The sequence below is a fragment of the Lolium perenne genome, chromosome 1, assembly GCF_019359855.2.
Source record: "Lolium perenne isolate Kyuss_39 chromosome 1, Kyuss_2.0, whole genome shotgun sequence".
NCBI classification, from domain to species: Eukaryota; Viridiplantae; Streptophyta; class Magnoliopsida; order Poales; family Poaceae; genus Lolium; species Lolium perenne.
The window spans coordinates 154,751,834-154,765,008 of record NC_067244.2 but is presented as its reverse complement, the minus strand read 5'-3'; the positions used below and the strand labels follow the sequence as shown (position 1 = coordinate 154,765,008).

General features: G+C 53.5%; 1 protein-coding gene across 1 annotated transcript; it reads right to left on the bottom strand.

Annotated features, from left to right (window-relative positions):
- Window positions 1-10,299: 10,299 nt before the first annotated feature.
- Window positions 10,300-12,754, bottom strand: LOC127308563 (proline dehydrogenase 2, mitochondrial). Its single transcript, XM_051339432.2, has 3 exons — window positions 11,948-12,754; window positions 10,605-11,488; window positions 10,300-10,489 (listed from the first exon to the last, which is right to left on the bottom strand). Exons 1-3 carry the CDS (start codon window positions 12,458-12,460, stop codon window positions 10,441-10,443), a joined length of 1,446 nt encoding a protein of 481 aa, XP_051195392.1. The 5' UTR covers window positions 12,461-12,754; the 3' UTR covers window positions 10,300-10,440.
- Between the last annotated feature and the right edge of the window lie 421 nt (window positions 12,755-13,175).

Here is a 13,175-nt window from a genome sequence, read left to right as displayed (position 1 = left end):
GTACCCAAAAAGAACACTGAAATACTAAGAATGTGCATCGATTACTCTGGCTTGAACAAGCATTGCCCGAAGGATCCGTTCCCCTTGCCGCGCATTGACCAAGTCATTGATTCGACGGCGGGGGCGGAACTTCTGTGTTTTCTTGATGCGTATTCCGGGTATCATCAGATCCGGATGAAGGAATCCGACCAAAAGGCGACTTCATTCATTACCCCGTTTGGTACTTACTGCTATGTTACTATGCCTTTTGGTTTGAAAAATGCAGGTGCCACCTACCAACGTACGATGCAGCGGTGCCTGAAGGACCAAATTGGCCGGAACGTGCACGCTTACGTCGACGACATCGCGGTCATGACCCGGAAAGGATCCGACTTGATCAGCGACCTCACAGAAACCTTCGACAATCTCCGCAGGTACAAGATGATGTTGAATCCGCTGAAGTGCGTCTTTGGCGTGCCAGCCGGAAAACTCCTTGGCTTCATAGTCTCTCACAGAGGCATTGAGGTTAACCCGGAAAAGATCAAGGCAATCCTGTGTATCAAACGGCCAATTTGTCTCAAAGATGTGCAATGACTAACTGGTTGCGTCGCAGCAATTAGTAGGTTTGTTAGCCGTCTTGGCGAGAAGGCGCTACCTCTGTACAAGCTGCTGAAGAAAACAGACAAATTTGTCTGGGACGACGCAGCTGACGCAGCTCTTCGGGGGTTGAAGGAAATGCTTACCTCCCCACCTATCTTGGCAGCCCCAGCAGAGTCAGAGCCAATGCTCCTTTATCTGGCAGCTACCAACAAGGTCATCAGCCTTGTCATCGTGGTGGAGCGAAAGGAAGAAGGTCATGAATATGACGTCCAAAGACCTGTCTACTACATTAGCGAGGTGCTGACGGAGTCAAAACAGAGATACCCTCACTTTCAGAAGCTAGCCTATGGAGTGTTCCTAGGCAGCCGGAAGCTGAGACACTACTTCCAAGAGCACCCGATGGGTTGTGAGCAAGGCTCCGCTGTCAACAATTCTCAACAACGCTGACGCAACAGGACGTACGGCTAAATGGGGCATCGAATTATCCGCCTTCGACATCGCTTACAAGCCTAGGACTGCGGTTAAATCCCAAGTCTTGGCAGATTTCGTCGCATATTGGACAGAAGCTCCGGATGCAAGTCTGGAGCCGGAACCAGAAACATGGGTCATGCACTTCGATGGATCCAAGCAGCATCAAGGCTCAGGAGCCGGAGTCACCCTGAAGTCCCCTACCGGAGAAGAACTGCAGTACGTTCTGCGGATCCACTTGAAGCTACAAACAACATGGCGGAATACGAGGCTCTACTACACGGTCTGCGCATCGCTAAGGAAATTGGGATCAAGCACATCATATGCTGTGGAGATTCTGACACAGTGGCACAACAAGTAGCCGGAACCTGGAACGCCGAAACTCCGTCATGGCGGCCTACGAGACGAAGTTGATGAGATCGCCAAGTGCTTCCTCGGATACGAAGTCAAGTACGTCAGAAGAGACGATAACACAGCGGCAGACATGCTATCCAAGCTCGGATTCGGCAGGAAGCAAATTCCGCCTGGCATTTTCCTGGAACATCTCCGGATACCCTCAGTTAAGGGCGCTAACCCGGAAAACCCAGAGGTGGCAGTGTCTCCGGCTAGGGAGGTGATGGCTATCATTCCGGCTTGGACACAGCCTTTCCTGGACTACCTCATCGATCAGAAGTTGCCAGAGGACGAGGTCCTTGCGCGACAGATCGTCAAACGAGCGAGATCCTACACAATTGTTGATGGACAGCTCTACAAACGAAGTGCAGCAGGGGTATTTCTCAAATGCGTCTCCAATCAAGATGGCATTGAAATCCTCAGAGAGATCCACGCAGGGGACTGCGGGCATCATGCCGCCCCCAGATCGCTCGTTGCAAAAGCTTTTCGGTTAGGTTTCTACTGGCTCACAGCTAAAGAAGATGCTGACAAAATAGTCAAGACCTGCCGAGGTTGTCAGTACTACGCTACTCAACCAAACGCTCCAGCCCAAGAGCTGAAGACCATACCTATCACCTGGCCATTTGCGGTCTGGGGGCTCGATATGGTTGGTAAGTTAAAAAGATCATCTCCTGGCGGTTTTGAATACCTTCTGGTAGCTGTTGACAAATTCAGCAAGTGGATCGAGGCAAAGCCAGTGAGAAAAGCCGATGGTGCTACGGCACTAAAATTCGTCTGCAGCCTCGTGATGAGATTCGGCATCCCACACAGCATAATCACAGATAATGGCACAAACTTCGCTCAAGGAGAATTGAGGGATTATTGCGAGACAGTAGGGATTCGACTGGACCCTGCATCTATGGCTCATCCACAATCCAACGGTCAGGTTGAAAGGGCTAACGGTCTAATATTATCAGGAATTAAGCCGCGCCTTGAAGAACCGCTGCGACGAGCAGCTGGAGCTTGGGCTGACGAGTTGGAAGCTGTTCTGTGGAGTTTACGAACTACCCCTAACAGATCAACAGGGTTTACCCCATTTTTCCTGGTATACGGATCCGAAGCCGTGCTTCCCTCCGACATCATCCACGACTCACCGCGAGTTTCCCCCTACAATTAAGAAACAGCTGACGAGGCCAGACAGCTATCTGTGGACCTGATTGAGGAAGCTCAGAACCTAGCTGACCAGCGCTCCGCCATCTATCAGCAGAAGCTCCGACGCTATCACAGTCGTCGAGTTCGGAATCGCTCCTTCATGGCAGGAGACCTGGTCCTCCGCCTTCGACAGGTGAAAGACCATAAGTTGCAATCTCCATGGGAAGGACCCTTCGTCGTTAGTAAAGTGCTTCATAACGGGTCGTACTACCTTGTTGATTTCCGCGAGCTGAGGGATAGACCTGCTAATTGGCACCGGAAACGCAAGCGTGAGGATCCGGATGACATCTACGATGAGACAGATCGCCCTTGGAACATCGCACAGCTACGTCCTTTCTACACTTAGCATATTTTTTCCGAGTTACAAACTCTGTAATAGTTATACATGATCAATGAAATAAAGCTTATGGTTCACTCTCTGAGTCTTTTACCTCCTTTACTTGTTCATTTTTAGATCATGTATGTTTTCCGACTAAAATCGCAGAGCTGGATTTTTCCGCCTAGGCGTGTATAAAAGTTGTGATTTTCAAAAATCGTCCTTTAGGACGTAAGCTTAAGTTTTCTGATTAAGTTGTTGTCTGTTGCGAACTCGTGGATTCCTAGTAGCGATTTCTGGCACCTATGCTTGGGGGCTTGTTTCCGCGGTTATTGACGGATTGCCATTGGGCTTCGTCGCCGCTGGCGAGCGTTTCCGGCTAAGGTCTTCCGGCTCGCGGAAGGTCAAGCGGGCAAGCCGGAAAACAACGAAGTCAGCACTTGCTTTCCGACACAAAACGAAACATGCACATAACATTAACGGATAGCAGGATAAGTGTTTCCGCCCCATGCATAATCGTTTCGTTCCTAGCTATTTAAGAATTTAAAGTCTTATTACAAACCCACTCTGGGGCCAAAATGATGCAACTTGTTTCATTGTCTAAAACAGGAACTCTACTCGGAGTCCTCTTCTTCAGATTCCTGGTAGGTGGAGCCGTCATCGCTGTCACCAGATCCGGCTTCGGAGTCGTCACCAAAGTTTCCTCCGGAATGCTCGCCGCTTGACCCGGAGCCTTCTCCATAATACTCCGGCTCACCTGCCTCCTCATCCTCTGCATCGGAAAATCCCTTGGGCAGATCGTGTTTGTTATACCAGAACGAGTGATCCACTCGCCTGACAAACAACTGCTCATAGCCTTGGGTTTCCGCGAGGAGGGCACCCATGTCGGAACCCTTGGGGGCTCCGCGTGCAACATCCGCCAGGTTGAGCGAGGGGAAGTGAGCTTTGCAGGTGGCCAAGACTAGGGAGGCGACTCCGCGTGCTGAAGATTTCTGCCAGTCTTTGATGAAATCCGGCACTTGCTCCATAAGTTTGGTCATCGTATCGATGATCGTGGTTTTTGCCTTCTTCAGAGACAGAGTCTTGGCGATTCCGCGACAGGCTTCAAATAACGCGTCAATTGAAATCCGCGCTTCATCGTATGCCTCCGTCCTCTTCAGGTTCGACTCTTTTGACCACTCGAAGCCAAGGCTTGCTGTGGAAGAAGGTCCAGTTCCGTTAGAGAGAAAGCATATAAGATAGTCGGAGCAACGACACGGAAAAATGCTTACGGAAGATAAGTTTGTCGATGGCCTCCGCCTCCGCTTCCAGAACTTTGTTCTTGGCTACCACGGAGATCACGCGACCCTGGCTTCTCTCCAGTTTTTCATTCAGCTCCGCCAGGTCGCGGGCGTGCTTCTCGGAGAGTTCTTTCCTCGCCTCAGTCTCCTTACTGGAGGATTCTTGGATGAAGGTTTTGAGGGATTCATTCTCCGCCTCAAGCACCTTGACCTTGGCGGATAGCTCATCAAACGAGGAGTGCTTGGCAGTTTCTTCTGAAGGCAGAGAGTTGCACATATTATGCATCCTGAACAACTATGTCAGCACAAAAAGTAAAGACCCGGATCTCGTACCTTGAAGGCGGGTCTCAAGCAGCTGGATATCTTTTTGGCTATTTTCCGCGTGCTAGCGCAGCCCCTCGATTTCCGCGATTTGCTCCAGCACGTGCACGCGCAGATCTTCGTGCAGTTTCCGCGTGGTCTACGAAGCAGCAAAGAGTTAGTCGGATATTAAAATTTGGGTGGCTAGCGAAGAATTCAAAGTCTTGGGATAAATATTTCGAATTTCCGCCCAAAGGTACATTTTGGGAAAGCATCGGCTAATACATGTTACACGGAAATATATCACCCAATGCTTGGGGGCTAGTATCACCTGCCGCACTTCCTTGTGCTTGGCGAAAAACTCCTTCAGGCTATCCTCCAGGTCGGCGAGCTCTCGCATCTCCTCGTCCGGCTTTCCCCACACTTTGTTCAGCATGGCGGAAACTTCCGCGTGACGCTGTGCAAGGGTAAGCTTTTGAAGGGACGGAGTTGGTTGGAGGTTGACCCGAGTCGCGTTGGTAACTTGAAGGAGCTTTGCCTTTTGCTCCTGTTCTTCTCCTGTGGGCCCCGCGAAAGCGGAGCTTGGCTGATCTTGCGGAGGAACAGAGGAGGAGGTCCCCTTGGCGGAGTCGCCATGGTGAGCGGGATCCTCAGGAAGGTCATCAAGGTCGATGTCATCTTTCGGATCCGGCTTGGTGGCGGATGAAGCCTTGGGCGGAACTTCAACCTCAGGAGTAATAGGAATGGAAGCCGGAGATGGCTTGGCTCTTTTCTTCGGGACCCTTGGGGCCTTGGGGGGCTGGCTTCCGGAGCTTCAAAAAAAACATAAAAGTATAAGAGTTTGAGCGTAAAACCAGAACTTGGATCTCGGAAGTACGCGCTTACCCGGAAGGCTTGAAGAAATGCTGGATGGCAGGCTGCCCCTTGTTGCTCGTATTGATCAGTGAAAGGCGCTTCTTTTCCGCCTCCGCTTTCCGGGTGGCCGCAGTGCTAAGCACTTCGCGGGCGCGTTTCGCATAGGGGCTGGAAGGAGCCGGCTTCTTCCTCTTAGCAGGGCGTGGGGCCTCGGGAGCTTCCGCCTCCGATGCAGCTTCCGGATCCGTGTGGCCGGTGGAAGGAACCCGGAGGAGAGTTCCGAGTTCGCTTTCCTCAAGCGACTCGAGCTAATGCAAAGTTAAACACTTCGACAAATTTTTTTGAAGAAAAGCAATAGACTAAAGTCAAGACGACGTACCGCGGTTCCGGATCCATTCGTGTGGATGTCTTTGTTGCACACGTGAACATGGAGTTCACGTGGGATTTTGATGAGGACCCGGATCCTCTTGTCGATGGCGTCGGCGGAGAGATTGTCTTTGGTGGCGCGCATTGGGTCGTCGCGCCCCGTGTAGTGGAACATCAAGCGGTCTCGATGCTGCAGTGGTTGAATACGCTTTGTAAACTAAGACATGGTTAGATCCTTCCCTGACAGGCCCTCCTCCGTGAGTTTGCAGATCCGCCTAACAGCACGGGTTAGCTGAGGCGAGTCAGAGAGGTGGGGGCACTGTGTCCATGCCGGAGTTTCACTGGCGGGGCTGTTCTTGAATAATGGAAGTTTCCTGTCGCTTGTCGGGTCGGAGACGTCCTTCAGGTAGAAGAAGCCTCCGGACCAATACCGCGCGGATTCGTGGCGGTCGGTATGGGGGTAGACGCGGCCGGGGCGGAGCATGAAGGTGATGGATCCGCAAGTCGCCAACTCAGAGGTCTGGCGGATCTTCTCCTTCTTGACAGAGAAATAGTATTGGAAAAGGGGAAGTTCGGGGGTTACCCGGAGGTGGCCCTCGCAGAGAGTGACATGGTTGCTGATCGCCAGGACGATGTTCGGTGATATGTTGTGGGGCTGGAGCCCGTACGTCTCCAGGATTTCCGAGAAGAAATCCGATGGCGGAAAAGAGAAACCTCGCTCCACCAGCGCCTTTGTTACCACCATCTCGCCATCCTGTGGGGCTGGAGCCAGGGAACCCGGAACTGTTCGCCAGCTTCCGGGGAGCAGAAAACCTTCTGTTTCCAAGTTTTTCAGCTCCGTGTCAGTGGTGGTGCAGGGCCACCATTTACCTTTGGCTTCAGCGTCTCGCTGACGAGCTTTGGATTTCTTGGCGGCGATTTCTTCCGCTATCTGTTCCGCCTTTTCCTCCCCGGAGGCTTTCTCCGGGTTAGCAGAGGTTCCTTCGGTGTCCTTGCCGGAATCCTTGAGGGGATCCAGGTGGACCGGGGCGAAGGGTGGAGGGGCGGAGGAGATGGGAGTTGCCATGATGGGCTCGGAGGTTGGAGGCGGAGTCACAGAAGACATCTGAAGAGAAAAGCAGTGGCGGAAAACGTGATTTAGTCGGATCCGCATCGTCAACCTAGCGATCATCCCTACCAACTACGGCAAAGGATCGAAGCTCGGAGAACTTACCGTAATGGACTTCGTGGTGGTCGGAGTCGCCGGCGACGAGGTTTTCGTACGGTGGCTCGCCGGAGTTAAGAACACGAAGAACACCACGGTGGTGAACTCGCTCCGGTGATGCTCCGGTGACTTTTCCGGCGGGTTCCGGCACGGCGGAGGAAGAGCTCGCGAGCGGCGCTACGTGGAGAGGTGAGAAAGGGGGGTGAATGAGGAGTTAGGGTTGACGGCGGATATTTATAGGCTAAGGGACGAGATTCGTGCTCCGCATCCTATGGTCGGAACGCAAGCGTCGCGCCGTTGGATGCGTGACACGTGTCCCAAACCCTAACGGTAAAAATGGCTAGAGATAAGTTACCGCACAAATCGCGCGAAAATGGCGCCAGAATTGGCGGAACCGTTTGAGTCTATTAAGATTCCGGGTAAAAGCGTGAAGATAAGTAATTCTCATTCACAAGCAGGGGAGTAACCCGGAGACATGTTTGAAACTGTCGATGGATGAAGTCCCGCGGGATGGGGGATTTTCTGACTAAAGGTTAGGAAAGAAGAAAATATGAAGTTGGAGTTCTTCAAATTTCTCCGCGTTACCAACGATGCCAGAAACCTAAGGTGCAAGCATGGCGGAAACTGCAGGCGAAACTCAGAGAACTCTGGGGGCTACTGTTGTGGATATACTTCATGGGTGTACCATCGACAGTGCCTAGATCCGGCAAGCCCGGGTGGCCCACAGATGGTGATGAGGCATGTGGCCCATCGGGCGGCCCAGTTGCTGTAGATCATGAAGGAAGAAGTCCGGCCCAGGATCAGTAAGCCGGATCCGTACCGACATTAGGAGGAAACCGGATCCGTGGAGGCCCATGAGGAACCCGGATCCAGTACGACGTATATGGAAGGCGGATCCGTGACGTGCACGGCAAGATATTGTACCGTAGCTAGGCTATCTGTAATCCGGCTAGGACTCTCCATGTAAACCCTAGATCCGTGCGCCTTTATAAGCCGGATCCTGGGAGCCCTAGAGGCACAACCACAACTCATTGTAACAACGCGAAAGCGCCCAGATAATTCCAGACAAGCAGCAGTAGGCCCTGCCATCGTGCAGGTGTTTGATGACCCACAAGTATAGGGGGTGTATCGTAGTATCTTCGATAAGTAAGAATGTCGATCCCAACGAGGAGCAGAAGGTGTTGACAAGCAGTTTCGATGAAGGATTCACTGTAAATGCTCACAGACAAGTATTCAGGGGGGTTTGATGTAACAGTTGAATAAAGTACGAGTATGTAGAGTGCGAGAGTAATAATTGCAGCGAGTGGCCCAATCCTTTTTAGCACAAAGGACAAGCCGGTTTGTTTACTTATAATGACCAAACGTTCTCGAGGACACACGGGATTTTAGTCTAGTGCTTTCGCTACATACGGCTAAATAATCTTCATTGTTGTGATAAGTGTTGTTCGTCCGCACGAGCTCGACGGCGCGCTCCTCTTCGAAACGTCGTGCCCAGGCCGGGCTGTCGAGGGCATTGCCCGGCAGGCTCCTCTCCTCCGGCATCATCTGGCCCCGCCGATCCCTGGCGAGGGCCCGCGTCTGTGCTCCTGGCGGCGTCGGCACGGTGAAGCCGCCGTTGGAGACGTGCTAGCCGTGCGGCAACTTGTACTGTACTGGCACGGGGATGCGGTGCCAGTACAGTACGTCGGCCTGGTCGAAGGTAAGTTGCGTCGAGCGGAGCACGCCGCCGCCACTACCGCCGGCCTGGTCGTTGTGCACCATCGTCGGCGGGGTGCGTGGGAGGTTCTCGCGGAGGTTGGACGGCGGCGGCTAGGGTTGGACGACGGGAAAATCGAGAAGTGCGTGCTGGTGGGGTTTTAAGGGAGGCGGCGGACACGCATTGAAGGCGCGCGGGTAAGGTAGGTGGACGCCGCGTGGCCAGTTGCCGCCCTCACCGTTTGGGTTTCCCCGCGGGAGGCCATTAACGCCGATGACCAACCTCCCCGTGTCGTTTCCGATGTGAACCGCCACGTCCTCTCGCTGACAAGGGGCCCCCGCCCGCGAAAACCGTCGTTCCGCGAGGCGTCGGCGCGCCCGATTCACGCCCTTGGCGAAGGGGCCGGCACGGGGTTATCGGCGATTCTATTGGGCTCAAAAAATAGCCGGCGCCGTTTGGGGCGCACCGGTGCGAGCCCACTTTCGCTCCTGCCCTCCAAAACGCTATCGAGGCCGCCGGTAGAGATGCTCGTAGGGTGACTTCTTTGTGACTCCTGCTTATGCATAACATAAGCAGGTTTATGAAAAATGGTGGGGAGAAACTGTGATGGAAAGAAGTTCCTAGAAACTGACCCCTCCTATTCTTTTGGCTTCTAAATTTTAGCTTCTTTCATGTGTTGAGTTGTGAAATTCTGTCAGGCCCCTAAAGTTTGATATGTGCCCTAAATAAGTGCTAAAGTGATGATACAATATATATACAGTTGTTTTTAGTAGAGAGTGAAACCAAAATAAAGGAATGTCTTAGTGGTTTCAAAATACGCAGAGGATTACCAAATGAAATTACCAGCAGAACAAGTAATCAATATAATTCTTATTATGTGATACATATACACAAGTAATCAAATAATTCTGATCTTGTGATACAGATAGAAGAAAGTAATATACTTCCAGGGAGCAATCTATATCACGAAAATAACATCAATTCACATACAGAGAACAATTGAAACAAATTGTTGCTCCGAGGACAACATCAGGGACGACAACTGAAGACGATGGAGGTTGTGGAGGACGAGATTGATGTCACCGGTGGGGCAGGACAAGCCGACGCCGGAGTTGGTCGGAGAGGATATCGTCATTGGGGTCGCTACGAGTAGCGCAGATGGAGATGCTCCAACGAAACTTAACAAGCCAAACTGCTCGTTAGGCCGATCCCTAATTGGGCTGGTAAGGCTAAAGGAGAGCTAATTGATTTGGCTGTTACAACCTTTTGGCTCCTAGATTGGGCAGGGCACGACCTGCTTTTGTCCCATGTAACTCTTCCCAATGTTGGGATCCCTCAAAAATGTTGCAATCGTTTTTTTTTTTTTGAGAGCAATATTTTTGTAGATAAGTGAGAATAACGACAATAGTTCTGCTTACAAAAGCTGGCTTTTCTGTTGTTGTTTTTCGTTTAGGTCAATTTTTTTTTGTTAAATTGAGCTTTAATAGTAGTATCCTATACTGTATTTCCTTTGCAATATATCTTTTCTTTTAAGAAGAAGATAATTTTCCACTATTTTTCAGAAAAGAATACAGCAGCAGCAGCAGTTTCACCAGCATGGCGTACTGCCACAGTAGCACTGATGATGATGAATCGATGAACCGGGGCCTGATTATCGAACAGTACTAATATTATTTCGTTTATTTCATTCGGTTCACGATACATCAATGGACATTTCCTGAAGGATGAACTATTTACAGCTTCTTCTACTGGATCGCTTCTCTCCCCTGATTAAAACTCCCGGTCCGCGACCTCACTCCCGTCCCATGACCGCGTTCTTGAACCTCCTGACGAGCTCCTTCCTGCAGGATCCAACCACGAACCAGTAAGAACAGTAAACTTGAAACGATCGGTAGCAATGATTTTGCAGTCCAGAAAATCAAGAACGCAATGCAATTGTGTGTTGAGTGTCCTTACCGGAGCAGCTGCCTGTCGAAGGCGGAAGCAGAGAGCAGTCCCCTGTTCTCCTCGGCTCGCCTGATGAGGTAGGGGATGATGTGCTCGACGGGGCCGTAGGGGAGGTACTTGCTGACCTGGAAGCCGGCGTTGCGGAGGCCGAGGGAGAGGCCGTCGGCCATGCCCATGAGCTGCGCGAACTGGAGGTTCCGGTCCCCCTTGCCAATGCCGAGCTCCTGCGCCCTGGCCGCCGCGAGCTGGCCGGACTCCACGTTGTGTGTAGCGAGCATCAGTGACGCGGAGCCGCGGCGGACGCGTTCGAGGAGGAACGCCGCGCAGCCGTTGTAGCAGTCGTGGGTGTCCTGGATGGTGGCGTGGATGGGCGACGGCACGCCGAGCGCCTCCGCCAGCCGGGCCTCGCGGGTGAGGTAGGCGCCGCGCACGACCTTGACGCCGAGGTGCACGCGCTCCTCCTCGGCGGCGCGCGTCATGGCCTCGAGCCGGTCGCGCGCGTCGCGGAGGTAGGCCTGCACGGTGCCGTGCACGATGGGCCGCCCGCCGCCGTTGCAGGCCAGCGCGCCCACGAAGGTGAAGTAGTCGATGGCCGGCTGCACCGAGGCGTACTCGGCGTCCACCAGCAGCGGGATGTCGTGCTCCGCGCACCGCGCGCCCACGGCCAGCAGCCGGTCGTGCGCCAGCTGCAGCTCCCGCTCCTCGTCCGCCGTGAGCGCCGCCGGTTCCGAGGGTGTGAGGTAGAGCGGGCTGGAGTCGGAGAGGATGGGGAAGGAGTGCTGCTTCCACGGCAGGTGCATCGACGGGTTCTTGTGCTGCCACCGTAGCAGGTCGCTCGTCTTCTCCAGCAGCGCGATCGGGCACAGCGCCGTGATCTTAATACACACGCTCGCCTGCAAGTTCAAACGAAATAAGTATAATTAGTTAACCTTAAAACTTCCACACTAACTATAGTCATAATCCTCAGTAAAAAATGCTTCTAGTTCATTTTTTTATTTCAGCTGTCCGGAAATGTCTAAATAAGGAAATTATTAAGGTGGTGATTATACTAGGGTTTTGATATGCTCTGCTTTGAGATGAAAAAACGAGCGGTGGAGAAGCCATGCCGAGCTTGTCGGAACCAGGCGGCTACTTTTAAGGGCCCCAGGAGCAGTGACAGCCGCGCGATTGAGTTTACAACGAGAAGATTCCCACGGAATCCGCGTGTCCACTAGCACAGCCCGTGGATTCCGATTCCGTCCGACGTGTCACTCCTCCGTACCATCGGACACGCACGCGTGCCACGGGACGGCCGAGCCGAGCCGACGAATGAAAAAAAAAAAAACTGAGCTTGTATGGGTTGACGCACGCACCGATCCCGGCGGCAGAGCTGCGGCGACGTCGACGGCGGCGAGGAAGCCGGCGACGTTGCGGTCGCATGCGGCGCCGTCCTCGGCGTCCTCGATGCCGTAGTCCAGGATGCCGCCCATGCCGCCGCGCCAGAGGCGCTGCACCCTCGCCGCGGCCTCCTCGGCGGTCTCGCCCGCGCAGAAGTGCTTGTACGCGGTGGCCCGCGCCGCGGCCTGCACCACGGGGCTGGCGGCCACCGCCGGGGACCGAAGCGCCGCGAGGCCAACGTCCACCAGCGGGCCGGCGGACATGAGCTGCAGGGCCGCGAGCGTGCGCACCAGAGCCGTGGACGGCTCCCCCGTGAACAGGCGCCCGGTGTCCTCGAACTCCAGCACCTGCTGCGGCTGCTGAGCGGATGAAGGCAAGGTCACCGCCTCGGCGCCGGCGGCCGCGACGGCCGCCTCCGGGAGCTTGGCTGCGGCGGCGGCGGCGAAGGTGGAGAGCGCGCGCGTCGTGATGCGGGAGGCGATGGCCATGGAAGGTCGGAGCCGGACGGGACGCAGGAAATCGATGGAAGATGACGCTGTTTCTTTCTTGTGAAAACACAAACAAAAACAAATTCCTCGCGGCGAACCACTGATGAGCAAACGAGAGATCAAGCGCGCGACTGGCTAGATGATGAGAGATGGAGGTCTGTTCTTGATCTGAGCAGTGCGAGAACGTCTGGCTGAGAGTGCTCTGGAGGAGGCTGGGAATGAAAACGAATGTGTGTGTACCCAAGAATGGAGGAAGCAGGTGCCGTGTTTTATAGAGCGAGGAAGAAGGCTCGCGAAACGGCGAGGAAGAGAAAAATGTGTGAGCTGGAAATCGATAGGAAAATAGTCGGAGTGAGAGAGAGGTTAGCGGTGAGAGAATGGCATGGGCGCGAGATCCCTGGGGATTCGGTCGGACGCTTGACTGACTCGGATCCTGCGCGGAAACCGATCGGAACGCTGCGTGACTCGGATCCTGCGTGGACGGCCGGCGCTTCCGTCCCTCGCACGCATCTTATCGCACTTTATTATGCCTTGCCATTTTTTCCTCGTTGATAAGGGCGTTTTTAGGTGTAACTTTCATTACGGCCCTCTTTTCTCTTGCCATTTATTTCCTCCTCCAAAGGGAATCTTGTCCAAATTTCATTATCTCCATCCCTTTCGTGCAGATCATTTTGCTTGAATAGGAATCTAGGTGTACCGCACTCTTCTCCTCCTC